At 37.8% G+C, this 21,018-nt stretch overlaps 1 protein-coding gene across 1 annotated transcript; it reads left to right on the top strand.

Annotated features, from left to right (window-relative positions):
- The first annotated feature begins 1,157 nt into the window (after positions 1-1,157).
- Positions 1,158-19,454, top strand: wg (Wnt family member 1 wingless). The gene is made up of 4 exons (XM_028307804.1): positions 1,158-1,325; positions 8,940-9,202; positions 16,288-16,586; positions 17,398-19,454. Exons 1-4 carry the CDS (start codon positions 1,240-1,242, stop codon positions 17,923-17,925), a joined length of 1,176 nt encoding a protein of 391 aa, XP_028163605.1. The 5' UTR covers positions 1,158-1,239; the 3' UTR covers positions 17,926-19,454.
- The last annotated feature ends 1,564 nt before the right edge of the window (positions 19,455-21,018 follow it).

The following is a 21,018-nucleotide window of genomic DNA, read 5'->3' as shown; positions in this document are numbered from 1 at the left end:
ATTTAGAATCCTTTTCTCGCCGGCCAGGGTAGCGTAGGCGCAAGCCACGTGGTCGCGCGGCGAAGTCCGACGCACGCGCCGCCTCCTGATTGGCCGACCGCGCCCCTCCCACCGCGTGACTCATGCGCCGGGAATCACAACGATGTTGGAAAAATATCACTGTCCCTCTCACTTATTGGCACCCGATAGAGACCGAGCGAGTTTATTGACAGATTCTTATGCTCGTGTTTTTGAATTTATAAATTACTAGCTGACCCGGCGAACTTTGTTCCGCCTTAATGGCAATAAATAAGCAGACTTTTTTTTATTTCGAACGGGATAAAAAGTATGGCTCTAAACTACCTCCCTGACAATTTTCAGCTAAATCGGTTCAGCCGTTCTTGAGTTATAAGTGAAGTAACTAACACGACTTTCTTTTATATATATAGCTTAAAATTTATTAAAAGAAAATATTATTATGTTTTATCTATCTGAATCACAAATGATAGACTTTATCTAATACTTTTCCTATATCTTAATGTAAAATAACATCAGCATTAATTAACTTAAAGACAGCCGTGTAATTGGATCTTAGCGATCAATTTATTCTAAACTGAATATAATTATTCCTAAGTTAAAATGAACGGAATAAAATGACAATAAAAACACGATACACCAGTTAGATCGGGGACCATTTGCAATGATAGCATATTCATACATCTTGAAAGAGGATTTAATGAAGCCACTTCTAATTGCAAATTCAGCAAAAACTCGATTGTCGCAGCCATCTTTTAATCCTTTTTAATCGCTTTACACACAATTAAGGCTGTAATTTACGCAATTAAATTAAACTGGAATGCTTGTATAAAAAATATCGAATTCCATTAATTTTGTTGAGCTAAGAATTTGATATTATAAAATCGCCATCAGCATCTTGATCGAAGACAAAATCTGTATATTTATAAAATCCAAATTCAATGTTACCAACAAAAGTACAGCCTAAGTTCAAGTTCAGTAAAACCTCAGTCGAAATTATCTAAGTTGCATAACCGAAAACCAACCCATTGACCTAAACAGCGATTGCCGAAAAAAAGGCCGAGCGGTGAGACCAATCGGGTGGAGGTGCAGGTAGGCCTCCCACCAGAGCCGAGCGGCTCCGCCTCGCTTGCTCTCGCCAGTACCCAGTTACCAGACGGATTCAGACGTAACCGCGCTGCGCACAGTCGCACTCATGTAGGATCGCGATCCGCCCATCGCAGTATGAAGTGTCTGTGGCTGCTAGTGATCACTGTTCTGTGTTGGTGCGAAGGCAGCAAGCCTAGGCGAGGACGGGGGAGCATGTGGTGGTGAGTACTGCATCCATTGGTATACTCTTTGATGTTCTGGTCAGCACATCTGCGATATAATCTTTGATGCACAGAAACTAAGTCTAACCTCTTGAATCTATATATATAAAAATGAAACCCGTTTTCCGTTGTCACGACATAACATGAAAACGGGTTGACCGATTTGGCTGATTTTTTTTTTGTAGTTTTCTAATACTCTGTACAAGGTTTTTACGGAAAAAAATATAAAGAAAATCTCTACGCTAAGGCGGTACGAAGTTCGCCGGGTCAGGTAGTTGATAATATAAATTGATGAGACTGTTTACGTATACTTTTATCCATGCATGTGAGTTTGGGATACATTAAAAATTATAAAATGCATCCATTGGTTTAGTCTTTGATGTTCTGGTTAACACATCTGCGAGATAATCTTTGATGCACAGAATCTAAGTCTAACCTAAGTTTGAATCGAAAATATTCATAATAATGGAACTACACTAACTTACGTACACTTTTACCTATATACCTATGTGAGTTTGGGATGGATAAGTGATAAAATGATCTCAGAAAAAATCTGTCTTAAATATAAAATCTATAACTTAAAGCAGTAATTTTAAGTAAGAAGTACAACTAATGACTGATCGAGTCGTTCTACTCTTTCAATCTTTAAAATATTCATCAAACTTTGACAAAGTCATAGTGTAGTGATCTATAGCAATAACTAAGTCAAACATTCCTATATGCAAATGGCAATCATTCTCACAAACAACAATGTACGAGCATTTCTCACGTATAAATAACTAAACACCGTCATTAAAGGTGTAAACATACCAGTGCGATGTTATTATGACCGAGCTTTATGATGCAAGCTTCATAGTTAAATCAAACTGTACTTATAGCTTGTTAGTTAGTTAGCAAATAGTTTATAATTGCGGAAGTATGGAGTGGAGTGCTTATAGTTGCGGTTGTAAAACTTGATTAGGCTTTTAGCGTTTATTTAAGTAATACGGGAATTATAATTTACTTTGATTAACCACTTTATTGACGTAAAATGTTCGTTAATGTTAAGCCTTTAGCCTTGTTTTGAATTAGATAGTTCATTGCGTAAGTTTATAATAAGTTTACGAAATATTTTGGTTATTGTCACTCTTATTACATTTAACAAGCAGTCGAATCCAAATACTTTTGTGTGAGATTTAAATGTCATAGCTATATCATTTAGAAAAAAAGTTGGACATTTATTTATGTTCTTCATTCTTCGATAAAAAACTTACCGTTTTTATGCTTTAGTGATCACAGCACTGATGGGTTTATTCATTAATCAATAAAATATGTATTAACCATAGATGTACTCGTACTATAAAATCGAGAATAAAAAATCAGTGGTCATATTGATGTTAGGGATCAGAAAGCAACTTTAAAGTTATACTGAAATGATAAGCATATTTATTCTCTTCAATAATAATAGATTTGGCACAACTTTAAGCTAACTTCTCTTAATTATGTGATCTAATGATTAGACTGTGACTCTCTTTATGTGTAAAACGTGTGCTTTTCATCTATTAGTAGTAAATTTTAACTCTTTTTACGTGTAAAATGTGTGCTTTTCTTCTGTAAGTATTATAAGTAAAAGTATTTCCTCATGCTATCTGACATCATGGCTCCCGTCTGCGTGACAGACAGGCGCATCAACACTATTTGTACACTTATCTCGCTCCTGGTATGCAACCTGCCTAATCCCGGGCATAGACTAGAGGTGCAGTAGATTCGAATATTTTAACTTAAATAATAACTGCTTAAGTATAATAAGTAAGCCGTTAATTATATTCGAATTGAATAACAACTGTAGGTATAAGCAAGCTGTTAATTATGTTCGAAATAAGTACTTAATTAACAAACTCAGTCATATAAAACTTTAAAAGCAATCTAACCTAACCATGTATCTAATGTTAGTACTGTTTTAAATTTTTCTTTTATAGCTTACTACATATTTTTATCGCTACTCTAAATTTAAGATTCTGCAGCTTAAAATGTAGACAGACACATTCTAATGCAGTTTTAACGATGACTGATGAAATATACAACACTGTCAAATTAAATTAAAAATTAAACTTCTTTATTTTAAAATCTATTTATATATTTACTATTTTAACAAACTAATTATCGCTATCACATATCCCGTCGGCACTCGCAAAATTGACAGGACATTAATTGTCTTAATAGAAATATCATGTCTGCGCTTACGCATAAACATTGTGGTAATTAGTCATTTATCAAGCGAATATCGTTCACTGATAACGAATTAGCGCAAAAACCGTTAATTCCGGTTTATTTGTACGATTAATTGCTATCGGACTTTTTGTTTAGACAGCTATTCGCTTAATTGCAAGATTTGTAAGTGAACTTAATTTTGATTTTGAGTTTCGATAATTATTCGTGGATTGGTTTATAAATATCGAATAAGGCTGTACATGGATATTAAATAAGACGGACAATATTTAAAATTAAATACAGCAGGTTTTGTCATAATACCTATGGCAGGATTTTTATCCTGTTCTTAACAATTAATAAATTAATTTACTAAGTTAATTGAAATTCAATAAAAAAATGTTGACAGTTTTTTTTAATGATAATATACTGAAAATTAACTCATACTTAGTTCATAAATCTCAATAATAATTATTGATTTTTGCATAAACAAAAATACAATGTTAACTACAGAATATTTTTGTTAATATAATGTTAACCAAATTATATTTTTGTTATAATGTATCAGACCTCAGAGCTATTTTTATTGTGTATTTGAAAACAAAACTTCTGTAGTCCTCTCTAAAAGTTTTATAGCTGTCAACTTTTTATCAGCTGTTATCAAAAACAACAGAGGCGCGTGCTGTTGCGTTAAACAAATAAACTTGCTGCTCGTTAAACAATAAATACTGATAATTTATGCCAAATTCAAGAGCCTTTTAATTATTATTAAAGTCTTAAACAAAATAAGTGCAATTAAAGTATTTAATGTTATGTCTGTCAGTTATGCAAACATTGTAAACCGGCACTTCAAGCTATACACTGTGGCATCTTATGCCGTTGTTATAGACACGCTTTTGCTATAAAAATCTGTAATCTGGTGTTTGTACTTGAGTTTAATCTAATCTAGGGATTTTATTTTACTTGGACTAAGACAAATTGGAGGATCTACTTTTATTCTTATCGATACTTACATGAATCAAATCAAATCAAAATCAAAGTTACCAAAAACACCACGGCTCCTTAAAAATTGCCATTTATACAAAACCATTTTACCAATATTTATTTACATTGCATGCATTGTAGACATTTCAGATATTTTTTAAAAATTAAACAAAAGTTTCATTGAAATCACATCTGCCGGAAGAAACCGAGTAGTACTGGTATATTCAAAAGTATAATTTACAAGAAGGAAGTTGACAGACAGACTTGCAGTTGGCTTAATGAGTATAATTGTGTCTTATGAAAAGAAAATGTTTAAAACTGCAGTAGTTTCTTGACCTTTTGGTTTAGTTTTTGATAGTAGATCAAGGCTTGGCTTACTGACCTTTTTAATCGTCTTTAATAATAATATCAATTTTAACGGTACTTACTTTCGAAGACCGATGTATCAATCAAAAAGTTCAAGTGAACTATAGCTTCTTTCTGAGGTTATGCATTAGTTACAAAAAGTATCGCGCTCCTCACGATTATAATAATTTAATTTCTTACTAAAAACACTGTTTACACACACTGTGTACACACAAAAATATTTTTTTAGTTGAGGTTGAAAGGGAAGCGCTGGACGCAGGCCGCCGCTACCAATAGATAACATGGAAAGCATTGGGGGAGGCCTATTTTCAGCAGTGGACGTCCTATGGCTGAAATGATGATGATGATGAGTTGAGGTTGAGTCATCTGCGCTCACCTATTGTCTGGCAGTCCGGTGAAGCTGAAAAAGCCTCTCACGGTCACGGCTATCAGCATAGTCCTTCCGAAAAAAAAAATGTTTTTAGCTAATTAATTAGATTCCTCATAGATATGTTGTTAAAGAAAAAATCTCAAATCGCAGATTAAAAATTAAATTCGTCCCTATTCAAATCTGTCTATCTATGACATCTACTTTCGATCTCGACGGTCAAGCGAGCTACTAGAAACTAGTTTCTTGTTTCCTAATTTGGGCAATACAATTAATAGAACGTGAACGAAAGGGAATTTCAGACGGTTTTGTAAATGAATCGTAATTTGGCAAGATATTTGCATATTTTGGAGAAATTATTAGCGTTGATATCGCGACAGACTGATAGATATCGCCTCTCAGGATATTTGTGAAACATCTCGAATATAAATAAGTAAGTAGACTAAAACCTAGATTCTAAAAAAAGTCTTAAATCAATAAAATTATTAAATCTGTAAGGTTTATTTATTGTCGAGGACAGACCTAGTGTTTAACTGCTCTTAATAGCCCTTTTAATTCCACTTTATTTGCACTAATGTTGGTATAATACACTTTTATACGTTTCCAAGGCAAGCGTAAAAAACGATACCTCAATCTTCGTTTAAAAAAAGAAATCGCCACACCTCGCCTAATTTGTATGCATCTTGCGTAGTTCATATTACATTACGGTTGAAATCGCGTGCAGGCGTCACGAAATGTATGATAACACCTTCCAGTCTAAAAAGACCTCGCATTGTCCTACAGCCTCCGCTATTTCAAACACCTTTCGGTTTAAGGTGTGAACTGTTGAGCTCACTTTAAACTGGACGTGTGAGTTTGATATTTTGACGCCTGGTAAAACTTAAACAAATTAAATAATAAAGTACTGATTTGTATGCGGCAAGCGTCTCAATGGAGACATCTCACTGTTGCCAAAGACGAATTGCGAAGCGTTCTTTTGTTCTTCGAGATATCGATAATGATAGCACGTACCGGATAAGAGAATAAACGTTAATTACAGACACTAAAAATTGCAAAAGTAAGTTGTGTTGTGTTGCTTGGTAAGTACCTATTATCAAAATTAATTACGTTACATCACAGTTCATTATTAACTGTAAAAAACAAAATCATTAAGTAACAATTTATCTACTTTTATTGCTTTTTAAATCAATTACAGTAATTCAATCTAGATGACTAAATGAACATCAATATTTGGATCCGTATTTATAAAATCATTAGATGCTTATCACGTTAATAGTTTTAACGAAACCACTAATTGTGTGATAATGGCAAAATAGTGCTGTAAAAAGCGCAAAAGGTAACGATTATTGGATAATCTTTATACTAATTAGTGAGGTTTGAACCACAAAAAAACTGGAAATATTAGAGCAATCTGCTCAAATTGATCGCGTAATCTATTTTTCTTATTTAAAGATGTCGTTTCTTATTGTTAAAGTCACTTAGGTAATAAACAAGTCATTTTATTGACTATTAGTTGTAACGACTTTTTGCTAACTGTTTAATAATGTTGTTGCAACACAGATGTTGGTAATCCACCTTTTATAGATTAATGGGAACAACGTTTTATTGAAAAATAAAAAAATGTTAGTCATAGATTAATATCATTAATATCAGCCTATCATTTTATACTGATGTATAGCTTTGTGTTAATTTTAAAGCATACTTAGATCGGTTTCTGGATTGAGATTTCCAGCTTAATCCATGCTTATCTTCAACTCAAAGATGAACTCATACTTCATTAGAAGATGAGCACGCTCAAGCCAACCTCCATTCAGAAACCGAGCCTCAGTCTAAAACCAATTACTTAAAAGCTCGTCCCATTCACTTAAAATAAACTTTAGGAAACGTCCGCCAAAAAAGGGCCTATTTAATTACTCTGAGAGACAGGGTCCACCAATGCCAATATTTGTTATTTTGACACATTCACACAGAGTTTATCGCTGTGCACACATCGCGTTTGCCCGTGAAAGCTGTTCGGGTTTTTTTCCTTCGCCTGTTTGGTTTTCTACCAACGTGACAAGTGCTAGACCCTTAGTAAATACGCGTATCCTTTTTGTTTAGAGCAGTGGGCGTAGGACAGGACGGACGAGGCTGCGCCTACGCGGATTATAAAGTTAAAAGCATGATTGATACGAAGACTAATGTTGTTAAAGGATTGCCACAAAAATAAGTTTGGAATGCGTTGAATTCAAAATAATGGCTGCAAATTTAACTGTTGTGCTGATTGTGCTCTTAGATAAATAGAACATTAATTATATCCTACGCGACATTCAAATTAGTATAAGTATATGGCCTGGTTTGATGGCAGCTAAACACGTCCCAAATATCGTACCATCTATGTACCGGTCTTTAATTTTTTTGCACTAAATAATAAATAAATAATACCTTAGTCAGATTCAATCAGTTCAATATTACCTACTAGCTTATTAAAACTAAAAGCAAGGAAAATATTACAAAGATTTAGCACGTGGTATATTCAAAACTAGAAATGCGTAAAAAGGTGTTAACTCACAAATCATTACTTCTTGCGTACCGATATAATAAAAACTGTGTCACGCTACGTCACAGTTACCTCATCATTTAGTGTCTCGCTAAAATATTCAATACCTACTCGTTGTCGTAACCATAAAAGTATTATTATGTGTAGGCGGTTGACCTTAACGTCTGTAACTATTTATTTTAAAAAACTATGTCTCTAAGCCTACATAGTTCTACTTTTTTGGTGTTTCAATTATTGGTGAAGTACTAATCTCTTAGTAATCATTATTAAAACAGTAATAGCCTACTAAAAAAATAATGAATTATTTTTAGTTGCACATTATTTATAATTTAATTATTAAATAATTTAAAAAGACAACTTGTGTCTGTGTTCTAAAATTGACGCGCCATCACGGCTGTAAAATCAGTTCAACAGTTTAAAGGAAACATTGTGTCGGTCCAAATTCTTTAGGAAATAAGCCTTCCCGACAAACTTGTCCGTGTTTACGCAGCACTCGACCACAAAGCAACGCAAATAGAGAAGTAATACGATTTCTGAGCCCAAACTGAGTGCAGTGATGGTTTTAGACCGTTAAGACTGAGGGCAGGTTGTTGGAGCGATAGCGTGAAATAATTGCACAAACTAATCAGAATTAATTTTCAATGCACATTATTCAATTAAAAATATAAACTAAAAAAAAATAGTTTTTTGAGTTAGGACACTTTTACAAATTCATCTTACATGTTTATTTTAGCAATTCTTATAATATTAATAATTCACTATAAAGCTCATTGGACTAAATATTAATTGCTAAGTAAATAAATCTTCAAGTGCAGTCCTCAGTTCTCAGAATGTTTAATTAGATGTCATCACTCCGCTCTAGTTCGTACTATGCGCCAGCGTTCCCGAGTGCTCCGATTTCCCGAATGCACTCGACTCGACACGATCTCGATTCCCGATCGCCAAGTTTGTTTGTCTGTTTGGCCGACCCTCAGGATTAATGCGCCATGCAAATATTAGCCCAAACGTCAGCGCATCAACAGTTCCCGTCAATTGTTTGTCCTTGCCATCTCCAACGAGCATTTCATTTCAACTCTCGCCCCATATTTACTTTCACCATTGTCTTTGAGACCAATCTTATCGCGTGTAAACGCTTTTTGTGCGACTACTTAATTTTTTTTTGTTTTGACAGGGGCATCGCTAAAGCGGGAGAGCCGAATAATCTGGCGCCGTTGTCGCCAGGAGTTTTGTACATGGACCCGGCAGTTCACGCCACACTGAGGAGAAAGCAGAGGAGGCTAGCGAGAGAGAACCCTGGAGTCCTGGCAGCAGTCGCGAAGGGAGCCAACATGGCCGTCGCCGAGTGTCAACACCAATTCAAATACAGAAGGTGGAACTGCTCCACGAGAAATTTCCTGAGAGGAAAGAACTTATTTGGCAAGATCGTTGACAGAGGTAAGCAGATTAAATCATTTCTGTAATGAACACCTAAACGCTCGACAGCGGTCGACGTCTTAATACACAGATCACGATTGTCTCAAAACAACAAAACATAAACACAAAAGTTTAAACGGCGATTTTAAGAACACGCGTCATTTCGATTTGACACCGCAAGACAAAAAGAGCAAAATGCTAAAAAATACATAAGTCGATAAGCTCGAAGACCCTTCTAAACACCAAAGAAAGATTACTATTAAGACGTTTGTATAAACGTTAAAAAAACTGCGATCAAAAACTTCGTTCTCCAATGTACAGTTTAACCCTGCGAAAGCTGTGTACAAAAAGGTTGTTTTTTACGAGCTCCTAATTCCAGCTACAAAGAGTGGCTACAAATTAAGTGATATCTTTAGTTGGCAACCCTTTTAAAAGATTTTATCTTTATTCAGCGGGAGGGTAGCGAGTCGGGGGCACATATAAAGGGCTCATCAAGATAAAACATCCTGGATCAATTACATGCGACCGAGTGACGTTTGAGTTCCCGTTCCTCTCTTTTTATTTTCGTATTGAATGTATTCCTTTTTTGAATTCTCCTTTTCAATCCGTTATTGGATGTTGTTCAATAATTGAAACAACTGCGCTTATGATTTCGTCTTTAAAACATTTTGCTGCGGATTTATCTTTTTGCTTTGAAAGATAATCTGGTTTAAATTCCACTTCGATAAATTCGAAAACAAAAAAAAAATGTTTTATGTTATAAAACACGAGTTAGTAATCATTTCAGTAGGGTCCATTTATGCGACTTGAATGGATGTAGATTGTTATCAATTGATAGAAATCAGCAAATAGATCCTTTTACAATACTGGTTACACAACTGAATTCAATAGATTAGAATTATTATGGAGTAAACCATTGATTTAATATTTCTTAGTTGAAATTACTTGCATCGGACTAGCCGCTTTCGTTTGTTTTTTATTTAGTTGTGTTACTTTAGAATTAATATATTTTTAAACACCCTTAATGACCATTTCGTGTTTGCGTTCGTTTTTGCTTTTGTGTCGTGGAATTTAAAGTTCAGAGTTGCGTGTTCGTCAGTGGAATAACTTTGTATCTTGATTCAGGTTTGTCCTATCTCCGGTGTCCGATTTCGATTCTTTGTGCGCGATACGCCTTATTATAAACTCGCAAACATCTGGTGTTTGCACAAGCTTTATTCGATGTAATGGCAAAAAACAGACGATGTGATTCAATTAGGACCCCACTTTTTCGCAGTATTATGCATGGAGTAGGATCATTGGTTTGTTGTTTACAAATTACTTAGGGTTAAATTTTGTTTAAAATATCATTTTACAGTTAATGTTTTCTAAATTAATTAATCCCCTTTGACGTCATTTGCCGCCAGAAAATTTTACAGCATTCAAAAATAGGTAGTAGGTATGCAATATTATGCTAAAAACAGATTCAGTATCAATAAAAGTGAAAAATGACGAAATGCTTTCCATAGAGCGAAGTTCACAGCGCCCGCATTAGGGGGTTATCTTGAAATTAAGAGCGCTCGCTCCTTATCTCGACTAATTCGATCTCGGTCGACTTCGATATCGGGACGGTCGACTTGACCCGGTTATTGACCCCGCACACTCTAATGTATTGTGCAAACGTGGTAAGATGTTTCTATTAGTCGATGCACTTCGAACTTTTAGTGGATTTGAGACGTTTTCTTTCCTTTTTCTTTCCTTTTCAATTACTGTTATTTAGCGGATACGGCTACTGTCAAAACAAAGTGGAAAAAGACACTCATATCATAAATAACATGTCAGCCTGATTCTCAGTGCTGATTGTCAAAAACATCAACTTCGAATGTCGTCTATCCATCAAGCAAATTAAGCTCAACTTTTGTTCTACAATTATAATATTTACCCTGGTGCTCTGGCCCTTGCCTGCCAATTCGTGTAAATCGGGGTCAACTCTCAAACATCATCGATATTTTCTAATTAAGATCGTTGAGCAAAACGCGATAAAACATTGATCTCATAAAATATTCATGGAAAAGTAAATTGGTAACAAATCGCAATTAGATTTATATGTTTACACAACATTAATGTTTATCGTAAAGTAAAAAAATGGGACCGGGTCGACATACGCCCCGGGCGCTTCGCGTCGCACGCCGCAGGTAGAACTGAAGATATATTAACTAAACGTCCAACTTCCAACTTATTTATGCATTCTAAAATACATGTTACTGGGACACGACCAATTACAGCCGTAAAACCCAATAAAACAGCGCATAAACACTAATTACTCCAGTTCAGTTTTTAAAATACTTTTAACATGCAATTAGGTGAAAATAAAACGCCAACAATGCCACACAGAATTTATGCCACTATATCGTAAAACAAAACGCCTAGAGCACATATAAATTCTCATATTTAATCGAACAGAACAAACTATAAAAGCTAAGTACCATTTTTTCTAAATTAAAATTCAGATATAGCACGAGGAGCCCGGGACCACCATCATAATAATTTCACTTGATAAAAAGAGCAAGGAGATTACGAAATTTATGTTATATGCGTGTGCATTTAGAGCATATTACTTTATTAAGGCCAGGCGAGGCAGGGCGGGCGAATCACGCACCGACCGCCGCAAGTATCTACATAAACCTTTTAATACATTGCAATTACGGCCGTTTGATAAACGCATAAAAACTGACGATCGATCGCGACGGGGGCTCGTCACAACGATCCGCATTAAAGTACGATTCGAGCACGCGAAAAAAGTCCATCAAGTTTGGATTTGTGAATAGGGTTCGTCGTAATTACAGTCCAGTCGCACAAAGCCCCCCCGGAAGGGGCACGCATAATTACTAATTTACACGTTGACACACCATTGATGCGACGGACACGACAACTTCATCGCATTGTGGTGTAAACCTCAAGGATCGTATTAACACAAATGATGACAACTGTACAATGGCCGGGACCTTTATCCGACGCTATTGTGGCCCGAGAATAGAGAATATATGGGGCGAGTTCCCGCGGCGCAGCGTCCCGCGGCGTAGGCGCAGCCAGCTCACGGAAGCACATTTACACCTAACGCACCTAATAGCAGGTAACTCGGCCAATAAAGACCGACCTTTTTTCAAATATTTCCTGTTTTGGTGTGTCAGCCCCGAGATTCCAACTCCGTGGGTGGATAAAACGTATAAAACGATCGACACCGAGAATAAAACGGGTATAAAATGCCCTCGACGAAATATTTAATACTCAATTAGATAAGCGTTTTGGGTTTTGTGGCGATCGAACTGTTTTTGAGATAACACGCGTTTAACTGAAATGGGACGATTAAAATTCGATATAGCGACGGTGACAGCGAGCTTGCACGTCGATTTTTTATTGACGCGTCCTTCGTGATCCTCGATTTTATTGTTTATGGACAGCTCACTTAAAACGAAATTATTTTCGGTGCTTTTTTGTGTAGTTTGGAAACAAATATCTTTGTCCATTGTGTGAATGGGTGTCGCGGTGGCTGGTAGCGGTGGTGCGCTTTGTGCCGCTCACAATGACTGATATACGACCGACGTAATTTTGAATTGTCGCACTGAGGCCTCGGAACGCGCTCAATGTGAAATTATCACCCATACACGGCATAACGAAAATGAATTATTGCATTTTATTGCCCGCTGCGGACGGTCGAGCAAAAATTGCCTCCGTCATTCTATTTCTGTGTTTCAATAGCTTAAGCGAATTGCTTCTATCTTCCGAGGCGTTCTTCCTAATGCGCATAAGCTATTCGCTGTAACGAATCACAGTGATTCGCCTTTGAGAAGATAAAATGTCATTACGTTCTCGTAAAAGTCAATGTTAGATACAATACGACGTCAATGACTTCATCAGTTAGATAAAGCGGAGGCAGCGATTTCTAAACCGGCCAAACGTCTTATTATAAAACGGTGATTTATGGTTGTTTTGAGTAATTACGTCTCATCAAATTTGAATAATGTAAGTCGTCATAAATAAGGAGACGCGCGAAACCGTCATAAGTCAATCCCTCGAATTAATCTTGCGCAGACGCCTCTCGTGATGACTTAATACGGACGGGTACATATTTAATTAGTGCATTAATTTTGAATTATTTAATGGTGCGCCGTGTGAGCCAGGTGTTCGTCAAATGTCAACAGTGATTAGTTTTATTTTAGTGAGCGGAGCCGGCCGCGGATTAACGAGTTTTTGACTTTTATAAATTCTCAACGCCTCGCCTTAACTGCCAATCCTCGGATGGAATTATCGCTCGCTGGCCGCGCTGTAAACCGACTTCGGGACCATTTATTATCAGCACAGATAATCCACGGACAGCACTTTATTATCAGTTATAATAATAATTTACTTTTATAGATCCACATTACTCATGTTTGTTCTTATTTGACTGCGATTTGATGGGGCAAAATTGCCTTAATAAAATAATAGCGTACCGTAATTACGGATGTTTAATTTGGAGTCGATGCGGCTGGCAACTAATGACTATTTGCTCAGCCGTTGTTCGGGCCTGGTGTCGGATTACCGTTGTATAGGCGGTTAATTAGATCCGCATGGAATTTACATTTTATTTAATGCCGTGTGACTAATACCGCGGGCTCGGACGAGGCCTTACATCTGTCATAATTTTTCTACGTCGCGATTTAGTCGCGAAACGCGACAAGCTCCTTTGTTGTCCGGACCACGATCTCGGGTGAAATAAATTAAAAAAAATATCGTTTGTTCAACACAGAACAAGGAATTACTACCGAACGATGTCAAAACGAGTCGGACGGCTGATGAATCATCGATAGTCGAGATGGAAATTTCTCACAGACCAATTAAAAATTATTTCCAGTCGTCGTTTAGCCCGGTAATTGGTGAGGTCCGTTAGATTGATGCGATAGTGTGGAAGTAGCGAAATAAAAATCACAGCGGGTTCACATCTGTCGATGGGCGAGCAGATGTCTGCGTTGTGAAGATGTGTGTTGGATCGCAGCACGTGGGGAGCCACCTGGCGGGCGCCCCGCAGACGTGACCTCTACCACGAAACCGAGTAGAGCCTACTACACGACAGCGAGCCCTCACCACGAGCCTTTTCCACGACCGGCGACCACACGCAGCCAGCTCATAATACAAGGTTGCAAAGCACTCGTAATGTCTCGAGCTGTCAACTGTTTGCGTTACGCCTCATCATCGCCGACGCGTATTTGCATACTCCAAATTGCAAATCGGATTAGCCGATAGCTATTATTTTACGAGCGTTATTTACGTGTGCCATATTTAATTGGACCGCACCTATTAGTTATAGTGCATGCGAGAACGTTTCCAAGTCATTACAGAAGATAAATGCGCGGCTCGCATTCGTATCTGTGCCTTGAATTAATTTCGTCCGAGCATTGAATGATGGCGAAATTGACATTAAAATTCCCGGTCGAACGTCTCAAGTAATTGCTGAATAAAATACTTTTGTATAACATCAAAAAGGGAAGCACAAAAAGCGAGAGCCCGAACGGAGTGCGCTCACAGTAATTTATATCGCTGTGCGATGACAACTCAATAAAAAAATGATTCCATTTGCTTATTGAGTCCTTAATAAAGCTGGCGCGGGATCCGTTCCACATATTATTATTATAAATAACAACAAATACTCGGTCGTTATTATTTTATGTGTATAGACGCTGCGATTGGGTTTGTCAGTGCGGTGGCGAAAGCCCACCAAGGGCGCGCGTTTTGGTTGCACTGTGTGACATAACACGTGCATTTTATAGACAGTTAAGTGCAGTTTTATTTCGATATTTAGTGATCACTATCGGAGGCAGTTTACGACCCTCGAGGAATTTCTTCACAGCTTTGAAGGTCCCCTTTTAATGAGATGAGCTCGCCAACAATAGCTCAGTTATTAAGCATTACGCCGTAAAATTACAATGTCTTGAATTAATAACCAGATAATGCCTGCACACGACATTCGAGAAAGCTTATGCACATTTTTTTAGCCGTACACGTTCATTATTCATCGTTCGTTTTATCCGTTAATAATATCGTCTCGCGTAGACAAAGACTCGGTACGGTATTAATCGATAAAAGTACGAGGGCTATTAAATCGATATTAAGAGAGAGAATTCGATGCGCGCCGTACCACTTGTAATGATCAAATTTATAATCTCTCTGGTAGGTAAGAGGCACTTCTTTTATTTTCAATCGACAAGATATACCTTCTCTCTTTTAATTGTATTTTATGAGTATTTGATTCTAATGCCGGGCCATTAATTATTTATAGTATTCGATACGGGATGAGAGCATCGATTTATGTATTCGTCCGCTCGAGATGAATGAATGCAACACAATGATTGGTTTGTGATCAAATCTTTTGTGTGAATATTACCTGCATACCGAAAACGCGACGGTCAAAATATTAATTTTACTTTGTAATTTCCTCAGAGTTATTCGCCAAATTGAGATACGGAAACAAAAAACAAAAAGGGTTGTAAACAAAATCGATTTAATAAAAAGATGGGGTCAATCCCTTACTTTGAGGTTTGTTGATGAGCCCCAATGTTTTGCGTATCGGAGTCATGCCTGCCTAACATATTTGAGATGATATAGATTTTTTGTTGTCGTGCCCTGAGCAATCATAAAGCTTGATTAAAATGTGGACCCGTTTGGATAAATTAATTATTTAGATGCCGCGCATAACTGGGTAAATATATTATACCTACTTTAGGGTAAACTTCCTTAGGTAGAGGCATGTGTCGTTAGAAAATTCAATTTGCCTTCAGTATTTCTTAATAGAGTGCAAACAATGCTATTTGTGATATGATAAGTCATTAGCAGAAGTATCCCTATGGTACCTATTATTGACTCTCCAACATGGTTCTGTCTTCTCTCTCCACCTAGTCATATCCTCATTCTATACAACACTGAATGACAGCATACTTCGTGAAGAGACGGTCCACTAATGGTTCCTAGGATTTATCATAAGCAGGCAGCTTGAACTATGGAGAGCAAAGAGTTCTAGACCAGTATCCAACGGAATATGATTGAATAATTTGATTATTACTTTATTAATTTGATGTGTCTCCTTGTCCTAGGTTGTCGAGAGACAGCGTTCATCTACGCGATAACCAGCGCGGGCGTGACGCACGCGGTGTCCCGCGCCTGCGCCGAGGGATCCATCGAGTCGTGCACCTGCGACTACTCGCACGTGGACCGCGCGCCGCACCGCGCCCGCGCCGCCGCCGCCGCCAATGTCCGAGTCTGGAAGTGGGGCGGCTGCTCCGACAATATCGGCTTCGGCTTCCACTTCAGCAGGGAATTCGTCGACACAGGAGAAAGAGGAAAAACCTTAAGAGAAAAAATGAATCTACACAACAACGAGGCCGGCAGAACGGTGAGTATCTGAGTACCGAGTCTCCCAATACGCCCATTCGTCAATCCATCACCACCACTTATCCAATTGCCACTCCAGTAGCGTTATAAATATCCATTAAACGAACGGCCATTGTCAACGCTACGTGTTTACATTACCATTACGGGTGACGATCGATCGTCGCGCTGACATGTCGCTAAGTGTTATATTAATTATGCGCCGGGCGGCGCGGCGACTGCGCAACAGGCACCCATTCGTCGCGCTCGCGCACCTCCCTCCCACCGCACTCCCACATTTGCATACCCACCGGCCGATACATCCCAAAATTCATCAAAAAGGGACTTCAGGCGTCTCGAGCCACCCAGACGAGTCATTAAGCGACGCGCTTAATTCCTGTCACGGCAGACGAGCTGGGTGTCCACCTGATGAATATTCACAGCATTCCACCGATTGTTTAACACATATTTGGACACTAGATGTATAATACTATCTACATGGAATGAATAAATACGGACACGTTCCCCGAAGCGCCTGCGCTCGGGATAGGAAAATATTTACTGTCTCCAATCCTCGCGTCATTTATCTACCTTCTAAGAATGATGAATGTCCCTAGCATGATTTATGATCGGGCCACGCGCGGTGACGACCGGCCCACCTCCTCACGATTTGTAACAATTTGCTCGATCGTGAGATGCGATCGATGGAGTGCGCTTAAAAGATCATCGATCACCTATATCGACGCTTTATCGGAGGAATTTAGAGATATTTGGACATCATTATAGGCCTCTTAAGATACGGCGGTCAGCAGTGCTTATGGTTTGTTTGTTTGCAGCACGTGCAGTCGGAGATGCGGCAGGAGTGCAAGTGCCACGGGATGTCAGGCTCGTGCACGGTGAAGACGTGCTGGATGCGGCTGCCGAGCTTCCGCTCCGTGGGCGACGCGCTCAAGGACCGCTTCGACGGCGCGTCGCGGGTCATGATGCCTAATGCGGAGCTGGAGGCGCCGGCGCAGCGCAACGATGCCGCCCCGCATCGGGTGCCGCGCCGCGACCGCTACCGCTTCCAGCTGCGGCCGCACAACCCCGACCACAAGTCGCCGGGCCTGAAGGACCTCGTGTACCTGGAGTCCTCGCCGGGGTTCTGCGAGAAGAACCCGCGGCTCGGCATCCCCGGCACGCACGGCCGCGCCTGCAACGACACCAGCATCGGCGTGGACGGCTGCGACCTCATGTGCTGCGGCCGCGGCTACCGGACTGAGACCATGTTCGTGGTGGAACGGTGCAACTGCACCTTCCACTGGTGTTGCGAGGTCAAATGCAAAGTTTGTCGCACGGAAAAAGTGGTTCACACGTGTTTATAGGCGCGCGGACGCTAATGACTTACGCACCTGTGATCGAGCCAGTGTAGTGATGTGCCTCGGACTCGCCCCGACCGGACCCGACCGGGCCGTCCGCTCCCGCGCCCGGGGCGGATAACGGACCGTGTACATAATCGCTTCCCTTATTCATCTATCGGACTCGTCGAAATCGTATTTCATGTTGACTTATGTAAATAGTTCTTTATCACTGTTTATTTCTTATGTACGATAAATGATCCGGCGTGAAATTAAAATAAGCTACTCGTTCGTTTAATTTATTTGGCTATTAAGTGCGAACATGTGATCTAGCAACGTTGTTTTTATGGACACTGTCGTTCGGAAATTAATGAGACCAGTTTAACTGCGATTTATTTCTGTCAACTTGTCATCCCTGGTTTGAACAAAATTGGGTTTGTTGGTTTCCTTACGCGGTCAGCTGTGTAATTTATTTATTTTAGATATCGTTTATGTTGAGGCCTGTATTCCGGACACCGCCGGAGTGGACGACGAAACTTTAATTGGTATTTCTTAATATCACATTGAAAGTTAATATTCGCGCAGGGACGAACGCGATGCAATCAAGTGAGGTTTATACTGTCTATTTTATAGACGTCCGCGTCGGCGCATCGTCGCATAACTGTTTTCAGATCTGAGAGCGAAATTATCTTGTAATTATAATTTCATATTATAATTAAACTGGTTAATGGAATTTGTGGCTTAATGCATTAGCATAAAGTGTCTTCCTGGGTGTCCGCGCGAGCCGGCTTATCAGTCAGCACCAAGTAGCACCATCGTAAAAGTGTCCCACATTACGAGATAAATGCTCTCGGGAATTTTAATTAAATATTAAACGAATCAAATAATCAGTATTATACATATTGTATGTGTGTAGCGCGACCGATGTTCCGAGATAAAGTTGCACGCAAACTCTTCGACACTTTTCATACAGATGCCTATTTTTAATGAAGCATGCTTTACTTTACAACTTTGTATGTGGCTCACGGCGTCGCATATTCGCCGTAGCTAGACTGCAACCTTTCATAAGAATTGTCTAAACCGATTCTGCATTTTCTTTTACAATCTTTACCTACTAACTGACGTCTACTTATTAATACAATGCTGTATACGTAACTTTGGTTGAAAAAGAAAATGAGTTTTCGGCTGAGAAGCTTATTTTTGACTAGATTATAATAATTTTGTTACATTAATGTAATTTCTTCACATTGTTCATGGTTTATCTGCCGATAAATCTTCTTTTTGTTTAACCGGTAATTATTTATAATTACATACATATTTTGACCGACATCATTTCTGGAACTTGTAGGCAGATTTAGACAGTTCGAAGTCATACAATTTGTATGACTTCTGCAAAAATTATAACAGACAGATGCACAGAAAGAAAAAGTTTCTGGTTTCGTACTAACATTTAGACTTGGGAGTGAAAGCTTTACTTATATCAACGTGAATGATATTTCATTTGTGATATAAAAATAGTGTAGTCAGTAAGTAAAAGTAAGTAGTTCTATGGATTGTTTAAATGTATTATACTATGCACATAAGTACGGCAATGAACATACTAACTTCTTGCATTTTAGTTAAAAATATTTATTAAAAAAGCTTTTTTTAATTTATTTTATTTTACGTCAGAATTTCTGTCGATGTAAAATGATTTCGCTAGTTTTAAAACGTATCCGATGTTTAAACAACCGGTGTTCATAACAGGTATTCGAGTACTTACTCGTAGTTTAACTTAATCGATTAAAATCGGATCTCTGTAAATAATGAACTTAATTTTAATTGGTCGGAAACTTTATTGAGTCAGTGACAGATTTTAAAATACTAAAGAACTGATACAACGTCGGATTTAAAAGACTGATGTTTTTTTATTATAATGTAGTTGTAATATCCATGACTGGATTAATGAAGCCATTGTTGTGTTTTAGAATGAAAGCGATTGTGATAAGAAAAGTATTTTAATGTAATTAAAGAAACCAGTGTATTCCGCATTCTAAAATTTGATCGGTGCCATTTTATTTTTTAATAATGACGCTTTATTCCCCATTTTAAATACAACATTTTCCATTATAAATCAAATATGAATGTACATTTTTACGCATGTAAATAGGTCTTTTATTTTAAGTTATTTATGCGAATGTAACTAGCATTTTAATTGTTAATCTTAGGTGAAGTATACAATTGAAATCAGCTGAACTTATCTGAATCTCAAATCTTATTGTTGTATAAATAAATGTATGTACCTTTTTGAAATATATTTCGTCCAATAACCACTTTTGGGGTTGACACATATTATAGAATTGGTTGTACATTAGCAGTATCTATTTATAACTAAATATTGATTAGTTGTTACTAAAAATACAAAATTGATCAAAATAAATGTTTTTATTTTTACATTACCTCCTACGAATGATCCCAGTAAAAGATGTTTAATACAAATATAAATATACTTAATACCTACACATTATTACATTCGGTCAAGAGCAAAGCTTTCAGGAAGCTTACTAGATCGTTAGAGCTTTTGATCTATATTTTGTAAAGAAATAAAAGCAGCAGTTATATGAAAAGTTACAATGATTTACGAAAATGTTTCATACTAACTTTCAATAATAAGTTCTGTAAATATTTTTCCCTCCCTAAACTCTACTAAATATTTATCTGAAAATTACAAGAATATAAAGATTTTAAGGCCGTAAGTTCCGATAGCAATATCAAGAATTCGAAACTTTATTGCTGGGTCGAAATGAGACAAAATTGACTCGAACAATACGAATGTTGAAACCCATAAAGCGATACTTTACATTGTAAATCTTCGGTTTAACTTAACATTGTATTTCATGACGTATCATCATCGTGAACTACAAGCAAGTAACAACTCCATTAGACATTATCTGTCGACATTTGCCGTGTTGGTCGTACTTTACGGCCCATATCACGGATTGTACAACAAAATCGAACTACAATCACATATTGCCTTCTTACTCACGTAATATCACGTCTGAAAGAGACAAAAGAATCGAAACACCGCCAGACGAGCGTTCCGCCGCTCGGTACAACCCTTCAGATGTCCACTGCCCGATA

Source organism: Ostrinia furnacalis, unplaced genomic scaffold (assembly GCF_004193835.3).
Source record: "Ostrinia furnacalis isolate ACB-3 unplaced genomic scaffold, ASM419383v2 OfSCF2350, whole genome shotgun sequence".
NCBI classification, from domain to species: Eukaryota; Metazoa; Arthropoda; class Insecta; order Lepidoptera; family Crambidae; genus Ostrinia; species Ostrinia furnacalis.
This window is presented reverse-complemented; position numbering and strand designations above follow the sequence as displayed.

Bases quoted from the DNA above. Each gene is read 5' to 3' on its own strand.
- wg (XM_028307804.1), top strand. From the start codon at position 1,240: ATGAAGTGTCTGTGGCTGCTAGTGATCACTGTTCTGTGTTGGTGCGAA. The intron at 1,326-8,939 runs GTGAGTACTGCA...TTGTTTTGACAG, and splicing joins GGACGGGGGAGCATGTGGTG to GGGCATCGCTAAAGCGGGAG. The intron at 16,587-17,397 runs GTGAGTATCTGA...GTTTGTTTGCAG, and splicing joins ACAACGAGGCCGGCAGAACG to CACGTGCAGTCGGAGATGCG.